This window comes from Stylophora pistillata, chromosome 1, assembly GCF_964205215.1.
Source record: "Stylophora pistillata chromosome 1, jaStyPist1.2, whole genome shotgun sequence".
In the NCBI taxonomy this organism is placed as follows: Eukaryota; Metazoa; Cnidaria; class Anthozoa; order Scleractinia; family Pocilloporidae; genus Stylophora; species Stylophora pistillata.
In genome coordinates, this window is record NC_142519.1 from 31,578,255 (window position 1) to 31,600,683 (window position 22,429).

Sequence of the window (22,429 nt, forward strand, 5' to 3'; positions counted from 1 at the left end):
GGAGCCGCCAGCGAAAAACAACAAGTTCATATCGTGTGCAACTTCAGTTCGGCTTTGCCAAATTATGTAATTGAGCTTGAGAACTATCCAAACGGTGAACGGAGTTTCAAAGCTAAGTTTACAGTATTCTTTCTAAGTTAAGCCCTTTTACGCTGTCGATTTGACTCACGGCGAAAACATTTTAAAAGTTAACGGCATTTTATGGTTTCGTTGAGGTGTCCGCTGACCAATAAAATACGGTATCGTGCCTTAAAAAACGTATTTCCGCGGTGTCTTTCAGAAGTGATGTCGTTGCCTCAAGACGTCATCGCAATATCTGTTCTTCAATAGCCTAAACTCGGCTTTACAAAGATCGCGAACACAAATTTTCGCTTTCACAAACAGCTTTAAGGACAACGAAACTATCCTCTTTGAGAGTGATGCAACAAGCGCAAATAGAGGATAATTATAGTTGCGGAAAGTTAGATGTTGATAATATACGAACCACATGGGCGATTAAACTCTATAATTGATCCATTCCAGGTAAGACTTATGTCTGTTGATTCCTGTATCGAATTTTAGAGCCCATTAGATATTTTTTTGCGATTTTTGTTGCTGTCTTTTCGTTTCGTCCCATTAGATTTTAGCACTGCTCATCTTTCTTCGCAATTTTACAAAGTATAATTTGGAAATCATCATCGTTTTTACCCTTGTTCACTGAATATTTCTATTCATTCATGACAATACATCTCTTTTGAACATTGAATACTTAGAGGTGCAAAGCATTTTGAACGGGAATATGGCGAAACCATGTAGAAACCAAGCGACCCAACGACAAAGTTGTTTATGAGATAGAATAAATATATGGAGTTCATATATTTTTGAACTGCTTTATTAGATGAGTATGATGCACGATCCTCGCAGTAGATAGCGCTATTTACTGCGAGGATATAGCGCTATCTACTGCGAGGATCGTGCATCATACTCAAAGTTGTTTATGATGAGTTCTTGTTTAACGCGGAAAGAATAAATGCAAGTCACTCGTGAAACCGTTAGGCTTAGCGTAAGACTTAATTTCGGTTTTTTGTTTTGTTTCTTTTCGACGAAGTTGTTCACGACTGAATTAAATTATTTGATTTAGAAAGTCGTGTCGAAATAAAATTGATCGTCATTTTCTTTTGTTGCGTCAGCACGACTTTCTTGTTTTTATCGGCGCTGATTAAAAAACTTTAAGACATAAAAAAGTGCAAACCCGAGAAAATTCTCAAATTGTTAATCTCTGACTTCAATCCACAAAGTATTCATTCATGATCGGTAAAAACGACTACGTTTACAAATAAATAAAAAATTTTACGGTATGTAAGCTTCGTGATAGTTCATTTGATTGACTGCTCCAAACTTCAACATGCAGCATGGTTATTGATGAATCGATTTTCGATAAAATTCAACGGCATCCCATTTTTAGAGTTTTCACATAGGCTTAAAGAAATGTATTAAAGAAAAGCCCTTTTATTGTCTAATGCCTTGCTCATTCAAAAGCAAACAGAGTCCTGAAATCTTGGATCACTTGCCAACGATAAATTGCCAACAAGTGCACAATTGACGGAAATCTCAGACGTTCTGATCGCGACGGGAAAACCAGCGAAGTGATGTCCTGAACTTGTTTGGGAGAACGGCAACGCTAACACCGGAAATCGAATGGTGTCGTGTCCAGACTATTCCGCGCGCTCTCATTCATTCATTCATTCATTCACTCTTTTATTCACACTTATTCTACTAAAAATACAACAACGAGAAAGAGAAAAAGTAGGAAAAAAAAAAAAAGAAGAGAGTTCTAACTATACATGAATCTACACAAAGCAGTGGAAAGAGTGTGTCGTAGCCAAAGGAGCCAAGCTTTCGAGTTGGCCACTACCACAGAGCAGTTACAGATGGGTAAAAGTTAAATACACTTAAGGAGATAGCACATAAACTAAATAGTTAAAATATTAAAATAGAGCTCTATGATAGGTTAAAGTTGTTCAAGATGTCTGCCTGCCAAGCAGGAAGAGTTTATATTCTTTTTTAAAGCTTTTGGCAGGGAGACACTTTATTTTAATAGGTATCGTTTGCCAGATCTGTGATGCCACCACACTAAATCTTGCTACAGCATATTTGGTTCTAGAGAATGGTCTGTACCAGTTTTGATTAGTGGCATACCTAGTAGAGTAATTATGGACAGCTGAAGCCGGTTGGGCTAGATCATAGAGGACTGGAGGTATATTCTTTTTTTGATATTGAATTTTATGCACAAGAGAGCCAATTTTTAATTTAAAAATATTCTCTACTCTTAAGATTTCTAATAGTGTGAAATATGGTGTAGAACTTTCTCTTTTGCTAGCAAAGAAGATGCTGCGGATACCGTTGTTTTGACTTATTTTGATTTTATTTAAGCTGGTTTGGTATGCAGTTCCCCAGCACATCAATCCATGCGTTAGATATGGATATATAAGAGAATAGTACAGTTGTTTGAGAATGCTCACAGGTAAATAATGTCTAAGCTTAAATAGAATTCCGATGTTTTTTTGTTATTTTATTGTTTATGTGCTCCCGTTCTGAAATGACGTTCCCGTCCTCTTGCTAACTAGAGAACTTAAGCACCAGGCTATTTTGCGACGGCGACGGTGACCGGAAGTGACTTTTTGTTCCGGTAGGCGTTCTGGAGTTGTCTGTCAAGTCGCCTTCGTTTCGCGCGAACGTGAGAACCTTCATTTTGGCGTTGTATCCAGAACGTGAGTATTTTTCCCTCACTAGCTTGTCTCAAACTTGTTGTAACATTTTATTTTGCTCTTGTTACCTTTTTAGAATTATTTTCTTTCATGTTGTTCAAACTGTATACTCAAATATAGATAAACACACGGACATTTTCATTTCTCGTAGCTTTGAGCAAAAGATGTCGGCGCCCGCCTCCGATGGAAAGGCAAAGTAAGCTTAACTATTGAGTCTTTCGAAGACATTTCAACGGAAAATATTTTTATGTTTATCTTAACAAGTTTACATTTTTCCTCGACCATCGGTCAAATAGATGAATTTTCGTATTTTGCTTTTAGAGCTATGGAGTGGACTGAAGATCAGGATGTTATTTTGCTTCGAGAAATCCTGGCGAGCGATTTGTTTTCATTCAAAAAAGGAAGTGTTGCCAGGGGAGAAAGGTGGGAATCGATCACAGAAAAGTTAAATCAAGTGAAGACACTCTGTTTTCATCTCAAAGATAAGAGGGCAGTAAGAGACCGATGGGTTCTTCTCCTGAAGAAGTATAAGGCTAAGATGCATCAAGAAGAAACTGCAAGTGGAATATCCGTGGACGATATGTCTGAAATAGATGTTTTGCTAGAAGAACTCGTCGGGAAAGAAGAAAGCTTAAACAAAGTTGGTGATGCTCAGCCAAGAAAGCAAAAAGAAGATAAAAGCAAGGCAGAGGACATAAGGCAGAAAGCTTTAGAGCGATACAGCGAAACGGAAAAGCGAAAGTCAACAGAGAATGGCGACGAATGCGTGGAGAAACCGAAGCGCCAACGGAGAAGTGCTCGCACCGAACCACTAGTTGAATTCATGCAAGAGAAAGTCAAGACTGAGCGAGAATTACGACAACAAGAGCTGGATCTAAGAAGACTAGAGCAAGAGCAGAATCAGCGAGTGATGGTGACTGTCTTACAGTAACAACAACAAACAAATCAAGCCATTCTGTCGGTTATTGAAAAGCTTCTTGAGAAGAAGGAATGATATTTTCCCTAAGTATGAACATGTAAAATCAGTGTTTATTTGTTTCAGAAAAAAGACAGGTATTTGTTGAAATTGATGTCTTATTATTTACTTGCGTTTTGTGAATTCGAAAAAAAAACCAAGTTCATTCATTATTATTGTTACAAGTTTGATCACTTCTGCATTGTTGACCACCAAGAAGAATTCAAGTACTTAATGAATTTGTGTTTAATTAAAATGGCCTTCATTTCTGCTCGGTTTATTTGAGAGAATTTATCTAAAATAATACTGCAATGAAGGAGGGTCTAGACCAAAAAACTCTGAGGTTTTGTTTCCATATAGGCAGGTAACAGCATTATTAAGAAGTGCACATACAAGATACATTTTTCCCACACTACTCATTCCAATTTTCAGGTTTTTCTTAAAATCCAAAAACTTGAAGTCGTTGATGATGTCACCAAAGAGCCACTCCACTGTTACTCTAACAGAACTCATGTCAAAATTGAATTGTTCCATCATCGGTGTTAGGACACCATGGCGAAATGGGGCCTGTAGGTGTATTCGCAGCGGATAGGCGGGATCACCATAAACACTCATGGGTTGGCCAGTTGGGGAAAATGCATTCCTTTCCAATTCCTGGAGAAGATTGGAATCTACCAACATGCTTGCATCATGTTTTCTCCCCTCTGCATACAAAAAGGGATAAATAAAATTAATAAATTAAAGAAACCTTATGTGGCAGCTTATATTCATGGCATCCCAGTGAACATAACTTACCGACAGGCCCATACATATTTCCAATGAGTCCATTTGGTAGAGCGACGGACTGAAACTTGAGGGAATGTACACGTTTATGGCCATTGTACACTATTCTTTGGTGTTGGCCTGGGCGAGAAATTGGTCTGACTGTTCCATCAATAAACCCAAAGCAGTTGCTGAGAGGTGCACCTTTTGCATGAATAACATCTGCATACTCCTGTAGCATTGGCGGACTCAATATATCAAAATTCCATTGTGAAATACGATGACCATGGCTCAAAAAATTATGATCCATCATTGTATTGGTAATCATACTTATCTCAGGAACTGGTCTTGCGAAACGATGAATCATGTCTGAATAGCGACATGGATACGAGAAGCGCTTCAGAAGCATACAAAGCCCTTCAATTCGGTGACACGTTGTTCTTTGTAGACAGCGGATAGTGTCTGGTAATTGAAGGACATTTGCCAATAACGTTATGTCCTGTTTTCGCACTCTGAACTCCGCTAAACACTCTGATTCATCCATCTGGTCGAAATCAAACTCAGGGTATGAGCTGTAAGGGAATTCTGGATTCTTGGAACTGTGACTTTCGTACAAGGTCAAAAATTCTTCGTCACTGATGATTTTACTATCGTACAAAAAAAGAAGCAGATTTCTCATCTCACTGAAGGATGACATGCTCTCACACAGTCTTAAAAGCGAACAGAGTTTGCTACCCACGTCGCCGCCGCAAACCTCGTCTAGCTGCTTAACGTTTATATTTTGGCGGGAACGACGTTGTTCTCTTCCCAGGCTCTTTCGGTCGCTAAAGTTGCCGTTGCCTCAAAAACGACCGGTGCTTAAGTTCCCTACTATCGTAGCATGACAACGTCTTGCGCCGAATTTTAGTTGCGTCCGCAAATAACGTCATGACTTTTTCTGTTTACATAAGCGGCCGAAATATATTTTTTGAAATGACAATATTTGCCGACTGACAGCTTGCAGTGCGAGACAATAGCTGTGGTTACACTCACCTTCTTCCCGAGGTAACCCAGTGGTTAATAACCTTGGGTTGGGATGGGTTTGGGTTTCCGGTCAGGTTTAATCCTCCGGTTACATCGCAAATAATTACCCGAGGTCAACTTTTGACCTAGCAGTGTTTGGCGGGAAATTAAGTCATCATGGAGATCACAAACCGCGAAACTTATGGTTTTTATTGGAGTATCCATAGCAAAGACGAGTAATATATACTTAATGTGAACCTCGAAAGTTGGCCATGTTTGATGCCGCTTGTCTTGAATTTGGTACTTGCGAAGATATTTGCCGCGATTTCAGCATCACACCACAAAAATGCCCAGCATGTGCTGCGGTTTCCGGATTTACTACTTTCTTCCATCCGACTGGTTGAACTACTCTTGTGGTTAGATAAACCACTGCTAAACCCTACGACTTGGTTCGGGAAACGTCATGGGTAATTCTTTTGTTCTTTTTTATGTATCCATAGCGATTTCCCATGGGCAGTTTCACTGTGGGAATAGAGGTCACACACAAAACACAGACTTCCCGTGGGTAAAGTCTCACTTTCCCGTGGGAAAAAGGTCTAGCGTAACCACAGCTAATCAGTCTAATTTTAATTTTAATTTAAAAAATTCCAGCCAAGTCACAGTTCAGTGGATTTTCTCGGAATTGGATGCTAACGGTGCCAGGTCTGGAAGAGTTTGTCAGCTTGACGAGCTTTGAAGAGAATTTATACCCAGTTGAATGTCGACAGACTTCAGATTATAGTGGTAGTTTAATTGACTGATTGCAACGTTCATGACATTCACAAAAATAACTGTGTTGTCGACCAGGTAAAATGTAAACATCGAAGGAACGAACCCATCCGAGTGCAGAGGTTATTTTTCCTTTATTATTTCGCCCATGTTTGAATGAAATTTTACTCTGAAGCAGTCATTTGCAATTTATAAAAAATTTCTGGACTTACAAAGCGAAACAATTGTAAGAATCAAAATATACGAAGTATTAGTTTATATCTATGCTTGGAATTTAATTTCGGGCTAGCTCCTCGGACCTTCGGGCTAGTAATCTCAAGTAACAGCTTGCCCGAAGGGCAACCTTATCTTTTCGTTTTCGTCTCACCCTGACCTTGCAATGAAGGGACAAGATATTTTTGAGAATTTCAAAGGGAAAGTTGGATGGGATTTCCTGATTATTGTGCCTCAGAGATATCTTGTTTATTGTGGGTTATACTTTGGTGTGTTTTTTTCTCGATTAAGCATTAAAAAATCAGCCAACAGTAGTTTCATTCCTTGTTCTTTTATTTGTAAATTTTAGTCAGTTGGTGAGAGCTCTTACAAGGCAAAGTACTTCACTCTTGTATCTGCAATGAAGCATTTAATACAAAACACATTTCTTAAGGCTCGACAAAATGCAGAGAAGAATGTAAAAGGTATATCCTAGTTAATCAGCTGACTATTTTTGGTGGTTTGCATTTGGCACTTATTTCTGACTATGTTAAATTTTATTTCGGAATGTACTTTATTGTTTTGAAAATCATTTTGGATAGTTGCCCCTCTTGAATACTAGGTTTATCTTATCAATGGCAAGCCTTGATGTTTAAATTTTACGATAATTTGCTTTTGTTCCAGAAAACTCAAGTCTTGTAGAGGAAAAATATTCAGTGTGGTTAGACTTTGGAGAGAGAAATGTCATCATTACGGTCACTACATTATAACCAGTAGTCAGAATCACTCACAACAAGTTCCTAGCATTTTGCTATGAACAGTTTATCGGGGTTCGTACACTTTTGACCTGTTAAAATTCCATGACTTTTTTCATGACCTTTGGAAAGATTCCATGACCTAAGGTAAGCAATAACTAATGATATTCATGCTAACTGATTGGTTCACTCGAAATACCTGAAAATTTGCATAAATTTTAGGCAAGAATGCAGTGTGAAAGAACGTTTGCACACATTCTCGCAATGCGCGCTTCTGTTTATTTTGAATGAAATTAAATCTGATATTTGGACTTGTCAGTTAACTTTTCAACTTTGGGCCTTATTGCCTTTCACTCATAGAGAGCATATTGATTTTCCATGACTTTCCATGACTTTCCATGACCCACACCTAAATTTCATGACTTTCCAGGCCTGGAAAATGAAATTTTGAAATTCCATGACTTTCCAGGTTTTCCATGACCCGTACGAACCCTGTTTATGCAATGGGATAACTTAAATGTTGCATGGCTTGTCAAATCCATGATACAAGTCTCTTATACTCAACAAGTTATATCCTGGCTCCTTTCTTTCCATCCTTCTCATACCTGTACTACCAATAAACGTTTAAACTATTTTATTGTTTCACTTTCTTTCCTATCCAGCATGTGGCAATTTTGTGAGCAATATGAAATCCACTCTCGGCACGAAAAGACAGAAGAGCTCTCTCCTGGGTGGCTAAGGATGAAGGAGGGATCTGTTGAGAGACTGCATAGTGAGCTTGAAAATACCAAAGGGCAGTTACAATTTATGCGAGGTGAAAAAGTTATCTGCACAAAAAAAGTGATGCTTTTATTCCAAGCCTTGCAATGTTGTTTTGAAGTCTGTGCTAATTAAAGCTATTTCTTGACAAAAGGCAACACCCGTACACAACATAGGACATCATCCCTCAAGTTACTTAACCACGCCCTTCATTCTTTGGGATTTTCTGCCATTATTAGTTTTGCAATTATTAGTGGTCTAAAAAAACAACAAAAAAGGGAAGAAGGCTTAAAACATTCTCCTTGAGTTATTACTTCTGTCAAATAAACTTGCATAATTATGTAACTGATGCAAGTTGTGTAACTAAGTTGGCACATTCGACCTTAACAACTGAGACAGAATGTATATGTAAACTTTCCTTGCTTGCCTTATTAGTTTGGGTAGGGAGAAAAAGTGGCAGATACAGACCTTGAGCTGGGGGGGAGTTGTTTGTGTGTTTATATTTTACCCAAAATAAAAGGGGGGACTGGGCTCTCCAAGCCTCTCCCCAAGAACCACCTCTAGGAAGCTCTGTTATGGAAGGGGGGGGGAGAATGGTTACCCTGGAGCAGAATCTCTGCTGTTACTTGACAAAGAAACTTTGGAATCATTCATATCTCTGCTACAATTTACCAGTACTGAAAATATTTGGACATTGCATGTTCAGGTCAAGCAGGTTTGATTTCATGTAAATTCTAGACTAGTACATACTGTAGGCCTGAAATCGAGAACCGTTCTTAGATATTGTCAGTAGCTATAAATGAAAATTTTAGTTATCCTCCACCACTTTGTTGGAGGCTTGCTCAGCCTGCTCAAACAGGTCTTGAAGTGCGTTTTGCAAATCGACCGCCTCCTTCATATCCCTCCGCAGTGTTTCCAAAGTCTGTTGTGACAAAACATATGTTCCAGCATTGGCCGCTGTGAAGCCCATAAAGACAGCAACACTTACTACTCCAAAGCCTTTAGTAAAGGAATTCAGTTTGTCCCACAGCTGTAAAAGTTGGAAACCTTGTGTCATGCTTGTTGCAAGATTGACAACTCCATCAACTGTGGCGTAATCAGCCATGAGATTAACACGCTGTATTTGGCCATCAATCTTGATATGGAGACTGTTGATTTGGGAAGAAATTGAGGTGAAATGTGAGTTGATGACAACAATTTTCTTGAGAATTTTGGGATTTTTTGGATCTCTTTCGCAAATTTCCACAAGTTCTATGACCCGCTGTTCCATTTTTTGGAGACTGCCGGATATCATACTGAAGCTATGAGGGTTGCTTTCAATGAGATTTGATGCGCTGGAGATGGTCTTCCAAGACATGTAAAGCCTCACAAATTGAAATACTGCAATGGGGCCTGATCTATACACCATATCTGTGATTGCCTTGTTGCTCTCTTTCTTCTGGAAATCTTTCATTGCATTTAGAATAGCATCTTTGGTCTTTTGGTGATCGGTGATTTTGTTCTCTGCAATGCGCTCCCGCAGTTCTGGCAACGAGAAACCAAACTGATTCCTGCAATGCTCTAACATGGCCTCTGAAGCATTTCTCTTTTGATAGTCAACAGCTCTGAGGATGGCCTCTTTACCATCTTCTGTTATATTTTCAAGCATATCTTTGATGGTCTCAATGTGCTCTCCCAAAGTGGATATGTCCCCGACATTTGTAAGTGCTTGTTGAAAAGACCGTCCACTCTGACAGAGATCAGCAATGTAGCCGAGGATTTTACCCATGTTTCCATCTCGCTCCTCCTCAGGAAGTTCATTCCGCATTTTCTGTACAGCAGCAGCAGCAGCATCATCCATGTTCACCGATTACGAGCAATCTTGGAAGTGAACAAATTTCTAGAATCACCTTCATTAATTACAGTTCATATGGGGAATCCCCGATATGGCATGACGCGACACTAGGTAGTCAGTTATAAGAAGTAATCATCGGCAGCCAACAAGACTTCGTCTACTGGTTCTTTTGAAGTACGGAAATGTCATTTAGACACATTTCGTTCATAGCTCACCTCATACTGTCTATATATATTTATATATCTATCTATCTATATTTATATATATATCTATCTATATATACATATATATATAATAACAAGTTAAAAGGCCTTGAGCCAACAGTGACGCCGCGTCAGAAGGATCCAAAGGGATTCACAGTCCAAACCTCGATAAACAGTAGGAAAAATATTGTAGTACACGAGGACGGACAACTTCGAGCTAAGAAAGACATGTACTCAAATAAAAGGTCTAAGAAAGTTTAATAAAATACGTTTCGGTCCGAGACCTTCATCAGTTGTAATACAATGACTTACAAATTCCTTGAATAGATTCATATAGGGCATGATGACACATATAAACAAACACAGTAATTACTACGCGAAAGATTATCACAATAAAAAGAAATGGAAAAATTGTCGAATCCACTGAAAATGTTAAGGAACCAGCGTTGACTTGAAAGGCGAGAATTGTACTAAAATCCCCAATCAACGCTGAGACTGGGACCTTTGATGCCCGCCCAATTTGAAAAAATTCTCCGCATTAATTATAGTTTATTCTTTTTTTGAAGTGAAATTCCTGGCGCTTATTCAAGCCGAAGGGTGCCAGAGAGAACAACTCTGCGCTCCAATATGCTTCTTTGGTAATTAGAAGTTTCTCGATGTTACCTGAATTGTTTACTGTCGCCTGCACTTGATCAATGCATTGGAATGAGAAATCGCTTAAATCATGTGGTGTTTTGTTAAAATGTACCGCTACTTCACAGGTCTTTTTCTTAGTGACCATAGCAGACTTGTGGTTGGGAAATCTAACTCTAAAGTCATTTGTTGTAGGCGACATTTCTTGCACGAAGCCAAATAAATTATGTTCTTAGAATCACAAGAAAGTTTCGATCGTATCTTGTAACTCTTGCCTGTTGGAAAACTTAAAAAGGAATTAGATTCAACCAAGAAGTTGCGACAAAGATCGCACCTTGTTCTATTACATTTAAAACATCCCTTGACCTCAGCAACCCCTTCGCTTTCAATGTTAGGGCCGTAACGGGATGGCGCCAACAATTCTTTAAGGTTTTTAGATCTGCGAAAGGATGCTATGATGGAATTTGAAGGAAAAAGCTCTTTTAACTTAGGATTGGATTCCAAAATACCCAGATGTTTTTTAATGATGCGACTTACATCAGGTAAATTTGGATTAAATGTGGTCACAAATGGGAATAATTTCCTCTTAGATCTGGCACGAGTCCTGAGTAGATCACTTCTAGGTATGGTAGAGGCCTTACGAAACTGGTCATCCACTAATTTGGAAGGGTAACCCTGGGTAACCAGTTAACCCTTGTATTCGGTTATTCTCTGGACAAGAAAAGATTGTTCGGAGCAATTTCTTTGTAACCTCGTCGCCACACTGTGGGGAATAGCTTTGAAAACGTGTTTAGGATGAGCACTTGATGGTGGGAGATACAGGTGACTATCAGTTGGCTTTGAGTAGGTCATTTACTGTAAAACACAAAGGCGGGCTATAAATAGCTTGAATAAGCGCCAGGAATTTCACCCGAAAAAAAGAATAAACTATAATTAGTGCGGAGAATTTTTTCAAATTGGGCGGGCATCAAAGGTCCCAGTCTCATCGTTGATTGGGAATTTTAGTACAACTCTCGCCTTTCAAGTCAACGCTGGTTCCTTAACATTTTCAGTGGATTCGACAATTTTTCCATTTCTTTTTATTGTGATAATCTTTCGCGTAGTAATTACTGTGTTTGTTTATATGTGTCATCACGCCCTATATGAATCTATTCAAGGAATTTGTAAGTCATTGTATTACAACTGATGAAGGTCTCGGACCGAAACGTATTTTATTAAACTTTCTTAGACCTTTTATTTGAGTACATGTCTTTCTTAGCTTGAAGTTGTCCGTCCTCGTGTACTACAATATTTTTCCTATATATGTATATACTGATGAAGGTCTCGGACCGAAACGTTTTTTATTAAACGTTTTAGACTTTTTATTGAGTATATGTCTTCCTTCGCTCGAAGTTGTTCGTCCTCGTGTGCCACACTACTATATATATACTATATATATATATATATAACTTGGGATTGGGGTATATATATATATATAGTAAGTGTAAAACGATGAAACATGAAGCAAACTTCTAACTCTTCCAGCTTTAATGTGGCGACGTTTCGGCCTTCGGCCTTCTTCAGGTGGAACGTATTTACATAAAAACTAAAAACTAAAAGTCCTTTAAATACTTTCCACCTGAAGAAGGCGGAAGGCTGAAACGTCGCCACATTAAAGCTGGAACAGTTGGAAGTTTGCTTCATGTTTCATCGTTTTACACTTACTTAATATTTTCATTAAAGCACTGTATCCTCCTTGGATCCTTCTTCTGGGAGCTCATCGTTTGTTTTACCTTTTTATTCTGTTTATATATATATATATATACGACCATGTTTTAGGGATCCTTTGCATTCATTTTTGTTAGGGAGTTTTTCTGGATTAACAGTGCTGTCTGTATCGGTTTCGGATTTCAGGAATTAATCATCGGCAGCCGGAAAGACCTGGTTCCTTTTGGCCAAGTCTTCTGGTTCTTTTAAAGTGCGAAAGTATTACTTAGACACATTTTATTCACCGTTCACCGTTCACCTAACACTGACTATATGAACATATTTTAAAGATTCTTAGTGCTAATTTTTGGTCAGAAAAGTTTCCCGGACTTCCAGCTCTGGTGATTGTATCATTTTCGAATTGCCGGATTCCTCTTGTCCTCGAGAAAAACAAAGATAGCCTGGATGGCTATCGATCTCTTATTCTGCAACCTGACTTTTGCAAATGTAGTTGAGAACGACTATCCTTTTGCTAGCATTTACAAAACTTATGTACGCGACTTACACATTCAGCGCTATTAATTACATCACAGTTGGTAATCGTGTATTCATAACTTGGCACAGTTTTCGTTAAATATGCATGGCGGCATTTCACACTGTCAACTGGAGTTTTCGCATCTCGAAAGACACCTTTGTTTCGGTTTACGCCGGTTTCGCTACTAGTCTAGTTTGCTACCAACATACTCAGTTCGCTGCCTCTGTTAATTCACTGTTTTAACCACAAGCCACAAACGATATCTGCATTGTATACTCCCAAACTCAGCGTTAACCATGTTGCCGTAAAAAGATAACACGTTTGAAAGCTAGTAACATTTAGTTCGGCAATCAAGGAACAGCTTAATAAAAAAACTTTGTTCCATTTATAACTCTTAGATTGGTGACCGATCGGTAGCTTCTAGACGTTCGTAAGAAGAATGATCAGTGAAAGGTTTAAGAGGAAGAGACCTGAGAATATATTGCAAATCAATGCATGGGATGCCGTTTTTAGGAGTCAGTTTAATAAAATGACCATATGCAAACTGCCTACTACTTTTCGCCCGAGGGCAGCATTTATTTACCATGCTGTTTATTTTTTTTAATAAAAAAATCAACCAAATTTTAAAAGTAGAACAAGAGAAACCTAGTCTGGCTATACAGATCAAACTGTATAAAACTCAAACTTCCATACAGAACGCATCCGATCATTGATCACCATACCTTAAATATCCGACTGCAAAAGCTTAATTTCAAGAATGTCCGACGATTGCATCACGTGTTCAAGACCGGTTACATCGCGACAACAAGCAATTTAATGTGACATTTGCTTACAATGGAACCACAGAACCTGTAACACCGCTAAGTTATCTTTCAGACTTCATTTTCATTCAGTTTGTAAAAGCCCTTTGACCTTTTGCTCTAATAAATCGCTCCATAACGACTTATTTTTTTTTTCCATAGGAATTTCTCAAGAAGATTATTGAGCCGCCGTAACTACAGCTACCGGCATAGATTGGGTTAGCACAGCCTGTCAGTTTTTTAGTCCAGTGGCCAAGAGTTCAAGAATATCTATGACAGTCGTCAGCCGAAATTCTTGAGTCGTCAGAGTTCATCCCTCATTTGACCCACTGCGATCCTTTCCGTTCGAAAATTTCTGACCCCCCTGATCAGACAACAAGTGAAACAATGGTAAGCCTTAAAATATTTGTACAAAGTTGCAACTTCAAAATGTAATATGCTCAGTTAACTGTATAATCCATCGCTACAACTTGCTGTGAGCATTCACAGTGACAATGTTAATTAGCCTGTGTCTTCTTTAATGGTAAACTTGAAACACGAAGGCACGCTATAAAAGGAGAGATGCCTTAGGTACCTCTCGATCATTTGTCAATCAACCGTCGCACCATACATAACTCAATAGTCAAATCAGGTTGAGCTGCAGCCAATCCAAAGCAGCGAACCGCAGACAGATTTATTAAAAACTTTTTACCTTTTCATCTCAATGGAAGAATTTGTCAAGGTTTGTATTTCCGTTCTCCAGTGGAAATCGTTTTCATTAGTGGCAGTAAATTTGAAATTTGACATGATTCGCTTCGCCATCGCGTAAATATTACCACAGTGTAATATCATGTCTGTTTCTCAATACTGGATATAGACGACCATAAAAATAAAAAAGAAAGACAAAGAAATGTTCCTCCTCTTTCTTCAATAATGCGAAGGAGAAGTCGTATCACCCAAACGCAGAAAAATTCAACCATAATAAAATCAAAATAAGCTAAATTATGGAAATTAGAGTCAAAATAAGCTAAATTATGGAGATGAGAGTCAACAAGAACAACAAGACTCAATATCTTCTGATTTTTGATGCAAAATAATACTTTTACTGCGTCTTCCATGCACACCGTTTCACTTACGGTCAGACCGTTACTCACCATGTTGGATGATTCTTTCATTTGGGCTGAAATTAATGGGCGGAGCCAACCTATTTATAGCCCGCCTTTGTGTTTTACAGTAAATGGCCTTTCTGTTTAAAACACCTCTAAATAATCTATCATTTTATCTAAAATAGGAGTTACCTGGTGGTGATGCTATTAAAGACAAAGGATAATAATTAATGTGCGAAACTTCTTTTTAATTGTAAGTAACAAATATCTCAATATAACAGTACTGGTACTCTTTTTGGAAATAAAGAAGAAATATCGGCAAGGCAAATTACCATAAAATTGAGACTGTAATAGCTCTTATCGAAGTTGAGTACGCCACCCAAACGATCCAGCGGTATTTCTGTGAGCAAACGTGAAAGCGAGGTTATTGAGTCAACATCAATCAGACTTGGTTGTAATTGCATAAGAAAGTGATAAAAAAGCTATGCACTCTGCCAAAAGTCTTCCAGAAGCAGCCTCCTTTTCCACTGAGAAGAAAGTACAGTTACTTAGCGGTAATTGCCCACAGAATCTTACCAAAGAAAGACTAAAAGAGTGGTTGTCATTCTGAAAGGGACGGCGAAAGATGGTAGCGCGCGGTCCGAGGCTACGAAGGCTGAGTTATCTCAAAGGTATTTATAAGATTGCATTAGTTTTTGTCACTTCTAATTATTTGCATTGCTTAAAGGGAATTTCGAAGCATAAGCTCTGTATCGACTTGACTTCCGTGAATCTGCACAGTGGGTTTCACTGGTTGATGCGAAGGACGATGTCCCTTCATTCAATCACAATTGACGGTCGCCGTTTGGTCCACTGGTTTACTTGCTGCCAAGTGTTGCCACTTCTCCGTAAAATTATCCTCACAACTATTTTTGATATATCTGATGACCCTGCGGCAAGTAAAACAAGTCGATATAGGGGCAAAAACTAATGCAATCTTATAAATACCTTTGAGATCACTCAGCCTTCGTAGGTTCGGACCGCGCGCTACCATCTTTCGCCGTCCCTTTTCGGAATGACAACCACTCTTTTAGTCTTTCTTTGTTAAGATTCTGTGGGCAATTACCACTAAGTAACTGTGCTTTCTCCCCGGCGGAAAAGAAGGTTGCTTCTAGAAGACTCTTGGCAGAGAGCAGAGCTTTTTTATCACTTTCTCATACATGAACTTGAACTTTATTTTTATTTAGACACGGTAAATCTATCAGATAATTAATGATATCTTTACAATCTATTATTAGAATTACAATCTACTTTAATCTATATAAACATGATCTAAAATTTAAAACTGAAATAGAAAAAATAAAGAAATTCTGCTTTACATAGATGCCGTGTGCGTTTTGTCGATTCAGACGAAGAAATCGCGACAACCATTTCGAAAAGATTGAAGTGATTTTGCTTACCGCAATTCAGGGGACAAACTATTCCAGATAACCGCACCATTATAGCTAAAGCTTTTTTTCAGGAAATTGGTGCGGAGCAATGGAACAGCTAGTTTGTTTTCAGAGTCCCTGAGATTATAAGGAGGATCATATTTAGTGAAAAGATAACCAAGACAGTCGGGCGCAAGACCATGTATAGATTTATAGACCATGGTGGCCACATACAATTGCAACCAAGTCTGATCAATGTTGACCCAATAGCCTCCCTTTGATGTTTGCTCACAGAAATACCGCTGGATCGTTTGGGTGGCGTACTCAACTTCGACAAGGGCTATTCGAAACTGGCGTTGTTTAACAGAGGCATTTGTCCGCGCGTGCGCAAGTGGAATAACTTTGTCGTGTTCAGCGCCATTTGTAGAGTTTTTGACGCTTTTCTACGAGGTTTCAACTGGATGATCACCACCTTTTTGTAATATTTTTTATTAAAAATGGATGAAGGAGTATGACAAGTTCACCAACATTTCTAACTCTGTGGATACTCATGGTGTTTGCTGGCTCTTCGGTCGAGGATATTATAATGGTCAAAGTGTGAACAAAATGCGAAAAAAGCCCGAGAACTTGAAGTTTGAGATTTGATTTACTGAAGATCTAAATGTACACACGAGACAACAAACCTTGAAGGTTAGTCTTAAGATGTTGATGTTTTAATTTTGTGAATGACAAAGTTGTACGTGGAGACAATCGTGAGATATTTGATCCGAGGAAAGATGGAAATTTAGATTTTGTTCTTATTTTACTTCAACTTCGAAGTAAAATTGCGTTAAGTTCAAGGTGGCACCCAAGCATCAAATCACTTTAAATAACATCGTCTTTTCGTTCTCTTTACAGCCACAGAAGTCATAAGGCTTAAAAAAATGTTCCAGCTTCAGGATGAAGTTGCTCTTACTACAACCCTCAGCGAATCATTTTTAGGGCGATTTTGGTGGATTTTCCAAGTCATGACTCAAAACCGTCTTTGGCCTTTTTGCTCTCCAAGTCTGTTGTACATGGTAGATAGGCATGTGTCTTAACAACGGTTATGGTCTTACCTCAATCAGCTACGGTTTTGGGTTATTTTCTTACTGTTTTTGGAGGTAATTTTTATTATTGCCTTTCAAGCTTTGTGCTAACTAGAGGAAAAACTTCGGTAAAACTTCTTTATCAATTGGCTCCCCAAGTCCCTCACTATTGTCAGTTAATTGTTTATCTATCTAGCTGTTGGTCTAACTAGTCCATTTACCTCAAAAAAATGTGTAGGCTTTGTCTCACGAGTAAAACTGGTGCCGTTTTCTTCACATTCATGTATTATTCGAAACGAATGGCGTCAGCTGTATTCTGTCCTGTTCATTTCAGCAGAATGCTTTGCCTTGCGAAATAAATTTTGAGACGAAGTGCACAATGAATTTAAAACCAGCTTAGTATTTTTTACTTTGCCGTATGTGTCATGATCTTGAAGTTCTTATTTCTTGAGATTGAAGATGGGAATTAACTGTTCTGTTCTCTTCTGTTTAAACACGAAGGCGCGCTATACAAGGAAGTCTTCCCTGGGAAGACCTAGGCTCATTTGTCACTCGCCGTTGACGTGTGCGGGTCAAATTTAAATGCTGGTAGACGAACAAAAGGAGCTAATGAGATATCTATTGTTTACTTCCACCAGCATGGTGGCATGAGGTAACGTGCGAACCAGCTACTTCGATCTCAAATTTACCGCCGCAAATAAAGACAGTTTCCATTGGAGAAAGAAAATACAAATCTCAAAAATTCTTGTATTGTGATGAAGACAAAACAATTTTGAGGAATGCGCCCGCTGTTCACTGGTTTGGAGTAGCTGTAGCTCAAGCTGACTTGACTCAAAGAGTTCTACATCTCACGATGATTGATTGACAAATGGTCCAGTGGGACCTAAGGCTCCTGCCTCTCTGTTACGTTGTTTCAAAATTTCCATACTCAAGATTGTAATTCGAACCTGTCTTGGCAAGTCTTGGCATAAAAATATTTAGTCGAACTCGAGATATAGCGTTCCGGAATACTTTCATAACGGCGCCGCATAGCGCATAGCTGTTACTGTGTTCCGTTCGAATAGCGCTCCGGAATAGCTTTACTGTGTTACGATCGAATAAAGAGCGAACTCGGCATGTTCGTAGTGAACATATGTAGCGAACTTGATCGTAGCGAACTAGACAAGTAGCGAAACCGGCTGTTACCTGTGTTTCCCGAAGGAAATTAGTTGTTTCTCGAAAGACATCTTGTGTTTCCCGAAGGAAATTAGTCGTGTCTCGAAAGACATATTGGGTTTCCCGAAGGAAATTATTTGCGCATCGAAACACACTTTGTGTTTTCCAAAGGAAATTATTTGTGTGTCGAAAGACATTTTGTTTTTCCCGAAGGAAACTCAACGTTCTCCAAAGAAACTTTTTTGACTCTTCGAGGTGAAGAGCCAAAAGATTTACATAACCCCACTAACTGCGTGGAACTGCACAAGTCATTCGATCATCCTGGCAACTAAACAAACACTTCGACTCAGTAGTCGTCTTCTCGCTATAAAATTTCCAAAGAACGTCAAAAAACCTGGACAAATCCTTAAGAACAAACACTTCTCAGATTCATAGAAATCTATGCTTGTTATTGATGAAAAATTGTAAGAAATCATTGTAAATAACATAGACACTCACCTTTATTGACTTGGGGTCTGCGTTTAAGCATAAGCACGTAGAAGAGACTCTTGTAAAGACACTTGCATCATTAAGGCCAACAACCGACCGTCGATGCTCTTATTGGCCACGAACACTATCCGAGGATTAGGCGCTTACGGACGCACTCTGATTGGCAACGAAAACTTTCATAACGCACTGTGATTGGCTACGAAAGCTATCAGAATATCAGGGCTACACGAACGGACATCGAAAAGGGTTAGTGACTTACAAAGATAATCACATTAGTAGCTACGCCTCTTTGAGGCAGGTGCGACGAATGATCGTGCATATTATCATGCATTATCAAATACCCCTATCACCTGTGATAGAATAATTATAACTCTGAATATAGGTTGATGATCTTGGCATTAAATCAGTTCTTTGGTTTCTGCTTGATCAAATGTAGTTGGCCGTTGTAATTGTCATAGCGCTCGTTACATGGTGTCAGGATACCGAACCTATGTAAAGTATTTTTGCTGAAATAGCAAAAATAGCTACGTTACTGACGGTGATCGGAGCCGAAGCTAGGAAAGTTTTCTCGACGTTTACGTTCGACGAAGGTAACAGTGACAGAATACAGCCGGTGTTAGAGAAGTTTGCTGCTTATTGCCAGCCGTTGAAGAATGTTCCTTTTGAGAGATACAGGTTTTACTCTACAGCGCAAGAAGCGGGAGAATCGTGCGACCATTATCGGACAGTCCTGCGACAATTAGCTGGTCGATGCGAATTTGAAAACATTACGGCAGATCAAACTTTACGGGACAAGCTCGTTTTCGGAATTCAGGATTCAAGGGTACGTGAAAGGTTGCTTCGCGAAAAGAATTCGTCACTTGAGAAAACTGATGAAATTTGTCGGGCGCACGAGACAACGATTGAAAAAATGAAAGTTGTTGGAGGTGCCAACCCTAGGGATACAGATCTGGGTGATGTAAATGCCTTTTCTAAAAAGTCAAAAGGAGGGAAAAGGAGGCGTGGTCGATTCCCTAGAGGTGCTGGAGCACAATGTAACGTAGCCCCTTTGCATTTGTATAAGAAAGCGACAAGAGACTTTAATTTTCTTAACGTGTCCCCAGTAAGCACCGTGATTATTTCGTATGGTGGGACATCGATTCCTATCCTTGGTAGAGTTCGTTTGAGAGTTTGGCGTGGAGATTTCAGATGTTTTCTTGACTGTAATCTGGTGGACAGCAAAAGGGTCAGGCCTATACTTGGAAGGAAAGCTTGTCTTCGAATGAAAATCATCAAGTACTGACACAATAATAAGTTAAATCGGCCCCAGACCTCTGAAGGTGACGTATATGCCCATGATGCGCCAACCGAGCCTGTTTTGTCCGCTGACCAGTTGGTCAAAAAATTCCCTCGCGTTTTCAGTGATGGAGTTGGTAAACTTCCTGGAGAAGATCACATGGAGCTAGATGAAGCGGTGAAGCCGGTTCAACACCCTCCTCGCCGAGTACCGGTTGCCATCCGAGAACGTCAACGAGAGACTTTAGGAGATTTGGAGAAGCGAGAAATTGTAGTTCGTATGACAACGCCCACAACTTGGATTAGTTCAATGGTTGTCGTACCGAAGCCAAATGGTGCCTTACGCATTTCCTTGGACCCTAAGGATCTCGATCGGGCTCTGCGACGAGAGAATTATCCCTTGCCTACCATCGAAGAGGTTGCTTCTAGGCTACATGGAGCCAAAGTGTTTACTGTCCTTGATGTTGTCTGTAGATTCTGGCATGTTGCCCTTGACGAGCAGTCGTCGTTCCTAACTACCTTTAACCCTTGGCATACTACGGAGGGGTAGGGTTAATTTGAGAGAATACAAGTACTATGCGTTACAATGCTTGCCAAGCAAATACATTACATGGAAACCTCACAAAACCATATATATTCACAAAGACCATTAAATTTTTGTTCATGTCAATTAAAAATATTTTGGGATATATGAAGTCACGCGATATCACAGCGTGTATAATTTGGATAATTATGCCAATTTTATAAAGTAGATGAAAAATTCCTCCTAAACCCACGATTTTGGAATATCTGATCGTTCAAAAGTTACAGTTCACAAGATAACAGGCTAAAAAGTGTCCCCCTACTAAACAGTTTGCCAATTAGTGCTTAAATAAGCTGTATAATACATGTGAAAAGGTAAAATTATGTAACTTTTGACAAGAGAAACAGTTTTAGTAAATCACAATTAACTCGTTCATACAATCACATATTTTGCAGATTTCATTTATGCACACTTCAACAAACCCTGACATATTTAATTTTGCAGTGATCTCCTTCTTCCCCTAAGAAAAGGCCTCCTTCCTCCCTCTTTCAGTCGTCAAGGGCCATTGTAATGGTCATCATCAAAATAATAAAATTCTAATGTGTGATATCTATTGAAACATGGTTCTGGACACATTCTAATTCCACAAACAGCACAGGTGTATGTAGTTTTCACTTGTTGAATGTGTACCTTACAGGTAGATCTGGTGTCATGACTGATAAGGTGATGGAAATGGTCACAGTTGAACCTGATATCAGGGAGACGGACAGGAATGTGATGAATTCCTGTGTCTCTCCTAAAGGATTTGCTCTCAACTAGTGCTTTAAGCACTGACTTCCTAAACTCAAGACTTGAAATGGAGGCATGATTAGGGGATTTACAATGCAGAATAAGTGCATTTCAAATACACACCTCAATCAGATAAAAAAAATCTTAAAATACCAGACCACCCCCCTCATGAGTCGGGCATAAGACACAACCCTTTGGTCTTACAAATCTACACCACCCATATAAGTATTATAGAGGTCAATTACACCTGGCCTAGCAAAGTCCCTTTTTTCCTAAGTTCCTTCCACTTTCACAGAGCGTGTAACAACACTTTCGTCTGTTTCACTCATGGGAATGGTGGCTAAAACACTCACTGGTTTTCAGTCACGCCATGTCACGCATGTCACATTTCCCTTCTGCCTATACAAACTTTCCCCCCTTTTAAGCTCTTTCACTTTCTTTTCTTTTGGGCCACAAATTTCTTTTGGCAGGCCTGACCTATTAGACCTTACTGTCCCACATGCAAGAGTGCTCCTCTCTTCAAGTTCCTCATACAAAGCAACTGGAGTGTAATAGTTGTCCATAAAGACATAGATAGATAGATAGATAGATAGATAGTTTATTAATAACCGATTTGCAACCAAAAGTTGAATTATACGATTATTTACAGGTTTCAATCATTTATAATTACGTTAAATAAACTAAATGTATTAAAACAGCAATAAGGACATTAAATACATGTTCTAAAAAAAAAACGGTTGTATAAAACCGTTCAAGCCTTAAGGACACTGAAGGTAATAAAACTATTACGAAACCTGTTCATCTTAAAAACTGGCTTAAACTTCCGCATATTTCTCAGGTTAAAGGTACATGTGTTGCGAGTAGGAAGAAGTTCATGGAGCTTGTTCTGTTCATTCTGTAAAACATTCTTAAATAGTTTATCAACTAGTTTCTGGCGGCGATCTGAAAGTTTAGTCAGCCCTGATTCAGCTAAGGCCTCATTATATGAGCAAAGAGGAAAAATAAT

At 39.0% G+C, this 22,429-nt stretch overlaps 3 protein-coding genes and 1 non-coding gene across 4 annotated transcripts; 2 read left to right on the forward strand and 2 right to left on the reverse strand.

The window, feature by feature from the left end:
- The first annotated feature begins 2,577 nt into the window (after nucleotides 1-2,577).
- On the forward strand, nucleotides 2,578-3,741 carry LOC111319369 (uncharacterized). Its single transcript, XR_015997715.1, has one exon. It is a non-coding gene; the product is annotated as an uncharacterized LOC111319369 (transcript).
- An 80-nt stretch (nucleotides 3,742-3,821) lies between these two features.
- On the reverse strand, nucleotides 3,822-5,165 carry LOC148742110 (uncharacterized). Its single transcript, XM_088751440.1, has 2 exons — nucleotides 4,498-5,165; nucleotides 3,822-4,406 (listed from the first exon to the last, which is right to left on the reverse strand). Exons 1-2 carry the CDS (start codon nucleotides 5,159-5,161, stop codon nucleotides 3,994-3,996), a joined length of 1,077 nt encoding a protein of 358 aa, XP_088607566.1. The 5' UTR covers nucleotides 5,162-5,165; the 3' UTR covers nucleotides 3,822-3,993.
- Nucleotides 5,166-8,748: 3,583 nt separating this feature from the next.
- LOC148742111 (uncharacterized) lies at nucleotides 8,749-9,780 on the reverse strand. The gene has a single exon (XM_088761515.1). The coding sequence runs from the start codon at nucleotides 9,778-9,780 to the stop codon at nucleotides 8,749-8,751; it is 1,032 nt and encodes a 343-aa protein (XP_088617641.1).
- Nucleotides 9,781-17,212: 7,432 nt separating this feature from the next.
- Nucleotides 17,213-20,661, forward strand: LOC111334281 (uncharacterized). Its single transcript, XM_088743979.1, has 3 exons — nucleotides 17,213-17,267; nucleotides 19,352-20,061; nucleotides 20,146-20,661. The coding sequence occupies exons 1-3, from the start codon at nucleotides 17,213-17,215 to the stop codon at nucleotides 20,659-20,661; spliced, it is 1,281 nt and encodes a 426-aa protein (XP_088600105.1).
- The last annotated feature ends 1,768 nt before the right edge of the window (nucleotides 20,662-22,429 follow it).

Bases quoted from the DNA above. Each gene is read 5' to 3' on its own strand.
- LOC148742110 (XM_088751440.1), bottom strand. From the start codon at position 5,161: ATGTCATCCTTCAGTGAGATGAGAAATCTGCTTCTTTTTTTGTACGAT. The intron at 4,407-4,497 runs GTAAGTTATGTT...TTTTGTATGCAG, and splicing joins AAATATGTATGGGCCTGTCG to AGGGGAGAAAACATGATGCA.
- LOC148742111 (XM_088761515.1), bottom strand. From the start codon at position 9,780: ATGGATGATGCTGCTGCTGCTGCTGTACAGAAAATGCGGAATGAACTT.
- LOC111334281 (XM_088743979.1), top strand. From the start codon at position 17,213: ATGGTCTTACCTCAATCAGCTACGGTTTTGGGTTATTTTCTTACTGTT. The intron at 17,268-19,351 runs GTAATTTTTATT...TTGCTGAAATAG, and splicing joins TTTTCTTACTGTTTTTGGAG to CAAAAATAGCTACGTTACTG. The intron at 20,062-20,145 runs GTCAGGCCTATA...AATCGGCCCCAG, and splicing joins ATCTGGTGGACAGCAAAAGG to ACCTCTGAAGGTGACGTATA.